The 4,007-nt window shown below is 43.7% G+C and overlaps 1 protein-coding gene across 2 annotated transcripts in view; it reads left to right on the forward strand.

Annotated features, from left to right (window-relative positions):
- Window positions 1-775: 775 nt before the first annotated feature.
- Window positions 776-4,007, forward strand: part of CEMIP (cell migration inducing protein, hyaluronan binding) — a 52,881-nt gene continuing 49,649 nt past the window's right edge. Inside the window, exons 1-2 of one of the 2 annotated variants that reach the window (XM_009886106.1) lie at window positions 776-851; window positions 3,785-3,937. In XM_009886106.1, coding sequence (XP_009884408.1) covers window positions 776-851; window positions 3,785-3,937 — 229 coding nt within the window. The remainder of the gene's footprint in view (window positions 852-3,784; window positions 3,938-4,007) is intronic. The other variant, XM_009886107.1, reaches the window with a different exon arrangement.

Below are 4,007 nucleotides of genomic sequence, written 5' to 3' on the forward strand. Positions count from 1 at the left end.
TAAATGGTCATGAGCACAGGGCAGAGCTGCAGAGAATCAATCACTGGAGAGAATCACATTAATTCCAACTTTGACTTTCATGACACCGCTTGTTTGTTTTTGCTGGGGGTTGGCTATGGAAGAAACGAAAACAACATTAGGTAGACTGGTTTCAAAAGCAGCTTTTGGTTTTGCAAGAAAATTCTGGGCTGGCACGTTAAATAGACAATGTTTTCTTAGATCTGAAATCTAAGAAACTGCGCGCTTCAGACTGGAAGTGTGAGTAGGGTTTATCTTGGGGGCGCACAAGACACCCTGGCTGAAAATGTGTGGGTAGTACGGGGAGAGAGAGGTGCCATTGAAAGGTTACACCATGCAAATTTGTCACTCTGCAAACGCCTTCTCTGTTGTGTTTCATTACTTTTTTGCACATGTGAATATTCAGCCCTAGAGAGTCTTGACACTGGATGTGTTTATACCACATTCCTAAGGCGTTTTTGGTTACATCTGGTGGTTGCTTTCTGAGTGTCTATTTGGATTCCCAAGTGGGTTTATCCTAAACCAAACAAAGGGTGAGGAGCTGCCCTTGGTTTCTCGCTCTGTTCGGGCTGGTCCCGAAGCAGCGCGAAGGTGTTCTTGGTCGTAGAGCAATGGGAGTGGATGTGGGCTGCCATAAAGCTGGATATAACCTTTGTTGGGCAGTGAATGCTTTTGCATGAACTGGAACCAAAAAGTGACATTTGCTCAATGTTCTTTCTTCACAGGTGTCCATCCAGAGAATTAAAAATCCTGAAGAATGGCTCTACCTACCTCCAAGCATCTAGCCGAAAACTTCATTTTTCTTCTGTTTGTAATCTCTTCTGTAAGCACAGGTAAGTTTTCCTGCCGTGGGGAGAAAGGGCATTGTTTGTAACACTGTTTTTAAATAAAGACATCACTGGTTTAGACTGAGCAGCTTTTCACTCTTCTTTGTATTAGAAGAGTCAAAGGCAGAGTGCGAACACTCGGGAGAAAAGCAGTTTTCTGATGTGCCAATACTCAATGGAGGGCAGCTGGAGTGGCAAAGGCTGAAATTTCTGAGCAGGTGAAAGTACCCTCAGGAATCTCTCAGACTCTGCCATGTGTTCTTAAAACAAACCCAGATCCAAGCAACTGCCACAAAGAAATAACAAAAGAAACCTCAGGTCCTAATAGCTGTGGCTGTGGGAGGTGAAGTGGAGCCTTTTGTTGCATTGCCCAAGCCCAGATGTGGAAAGCAAAAAGCTCTCCACATCTGGGCTGGGACATCCCTGTCCCTTGGGTTTTGTCTCTTCCAAGCAGCCCCTTTCCTAAGAGGTTAGGGAAAGGGGGAAAGGGAAGCTGGATATACATATTCTAAATAGAGCTAATTTGAGGGTTTGTATTTGTTTAAAACAAAGAGACCATATGTCTTGCCCCAAACACTGCAGCTGCATGAAGCAACCTTTCATTGCCATGCTCAGACCCTTTTGGTCAAGAAGCAAAACATTCAGTTAATTTCTTGTGCTGGGTAGAAGTTGCATTCTTCTTTAAAAAATGACAATGAGAGTAATAGTGCAAGGTGGCGAGGTAGCTGGAGCAGCTGGCAGAAGATGCTCAGCCCTCCAGTGTCCTTGGCGCAGAGGATGCGGGTGCCGTGCACGGCTCTGGCTCTCTGGTACAAATTGGTTAATGAAATTGGGAATTTGGATCCTTTGTTCCGGACCGTGTTGGCTTTTGCTGATTGTCGTCCCAATCAGCAGCGTAAATTCCTCTTGATTTCCCCTTAGGCTTCACAGTCTACCTCTCTGTTTCTAAGTAATGAATTTTGGGGGCGCAAGTCATCTTTTGAGAGTGCAGGAAGCTCCTTTGGACACAAGCATAGCCAAGTAAATGGAAAAATGAACAAGCTTTTATCCTGTCCACTTAATCTAGTTGATAAATTATACCTCTACATTTGAATCAATTCCTCTGGTTTTATTTAGCTTCTCATTATGAGCAAATTTTTCTGTTCTCCTAGTTCCTATGGGAATAGCAGCTCATTTTTTTTTTAATTTGTTGTCAGTGTGTATTACACTTATATTTGAACATCTATTTACAATGCAAGTCCCATTTTCTGCCTGAAATATTTATCTTTTCCAACTCTTATTAATTCCGTGTGTCTTCTGTAGGAACCCAGAAACTCCTTCTTATTTTCCTCAATTACTGTAAATTGGAAAAGATGCCTCTGACATTAGTGATATACTTCCAATTTCCAGCTGCCACAAGTCGTATCAAAATCAGGTCCTGGATGTTGACCAGTATATGACTTGCTACCTGGTAGATTATTAGCCCTCTCTGATTTGATCACATGTACATGGAAAAAGTTTGCAGAGAGCCAAGGCCTATGTTGCCCACATGAAATGTCCCTTGCTTACCTTGACTAGCTGGTATTTAGTGGGTCTCTGGAGACATTAAGGTAGTGGCTGGTCCAATTCTATTGTTTTCTTAAGACATGAAACTGGTGGAGGAATCAGAGAGGAGACTGAGTGCAGAGGGACAGGTTTTGTTTCTGTTGCCGTGGAATTACAGATGTCCCTCAGGTTTCACAGTGGCAGCACACAACAGCTCACTTACACCAGCACCGCGACATGTTTCCCTGCATGGATTCACGTCGTTGTTCTTTCCATTAACTGAATGCATTCATATCTGTGGGGCAAAACCCACCCAACTTTACCATAGTCAGTGCCAGAGCAATAACCCTGCGGAAGTCCGGGGGTTTATCCCATGTCTATTATCATTGATTTCTGGATCCTGTAGTTTTCCTGTGGTGTTTTTGTTTTAAAGGGTACAAACTGGACAGCTGATGAGAACTCCCAGCCCTTTCTGATGGCAAAGGGCTCACTGTTCAAACTTCCACTGACCTCAGCTCCCTGGGATTAGAAAGGTTTCTACCCTCAGAAAATATGCATCACACATGGGAGTCTTGCACTCGCCGTTCTGTTGATTGGAGTAAGATGTGAGACTCACAGATCGAGTGAGATTATATCAGAGAAATATTTTATCTTAAGTAAATACTTATAACATGAGACTCTCGGATTTGGTATGAGAGCCGTTTAGACTAACATGTCATGACAGTCTGTAATCAAAGTTGTGTGCGGAGACTGGTGATGTGTGAAACCAAAGTGAACGAATCCTTATTGCTTCTGCCTGGAAAAGCTCACAAACCCAGAGTCTCTCTCTTGTGAGATTCCTGTTGCTCTCTGTTGCTGGCTGGACTGGTAATTCCCTGGTGCCTGGTGTTTTCAGGTTCGTTCGAGCACTTTTACTTTCCATCTCAGCTAAAAACATAGTATGGAAATATATTTTGACATCTTTACATTAAACAAAGCTTTTCAAACCTCACAGGTATTTTGGGGGCGTTTTTAAAGGTAGTCATTGTTTTATCCTTTCATCAACATCTTCCCTGGGTTTGCAAAAGGCTTTGTGTCTGGATGGTATGAACAGAGCTGAACATCACTGCAGGAAGGGCTCAGTGACAGCCTCTTCTTGGTTGTTTTCTGGAAATTGCATCCCTCGCAATGCTCCTTTGCATCGGGTCACGTTTTTTTCCTTGCTTCCAGAAAACAGAAAACCATACAGCCTAAGCTGTTGTTTGTTTTCTTTTGGTCGTGACCCACATGTACTCTGCTGCACTGAGATATTGCTGTGTTCCAAGGAGTCAGCAAAGGGGGGTACTGAGAACAATACTGTAAAGATGCCCAGAAAAGGAGCTTTCTGTCTCACACCGAACGAATGATAACTGCCTTCACTCTCCATCTCTACCCAGCAGAAGCAGCTGTGACATGTCCTGATAAGGATCCTGAGCTAGAAATCTGGAACCCAGGTCACAACGAAGAGAACCGTGTTGAAATCCGTAATGGCAGGAAGCTCCTCCTCTCTTCTTCTGCGACTGTTCATTCCATTCACATCACTGACGGAGGTAAAACATGCTGGTGGCAAGGCTGGCTGAAGGGAGCTTTCCACTGTGGCTATTGAAATCACTCTGTCTC

This window comes from Charadrius vociferus, unplaced genomic scaffold (genome assembly GCF_000708025.1).
Source record: "Charadrius vociferus isolate BGI_N301 unplaced genomic scaffold, ASM70802v2 scaffold365, whole genome shotgun sequence".
In the NCBI taxonomy this organism is placed as follows: domain Eukaryota; kingdom Metazoa; phylum Chordata; class Aves; order Charadriiformes; family Charadriidae; genus Charadrius; species Charadrius vociferus.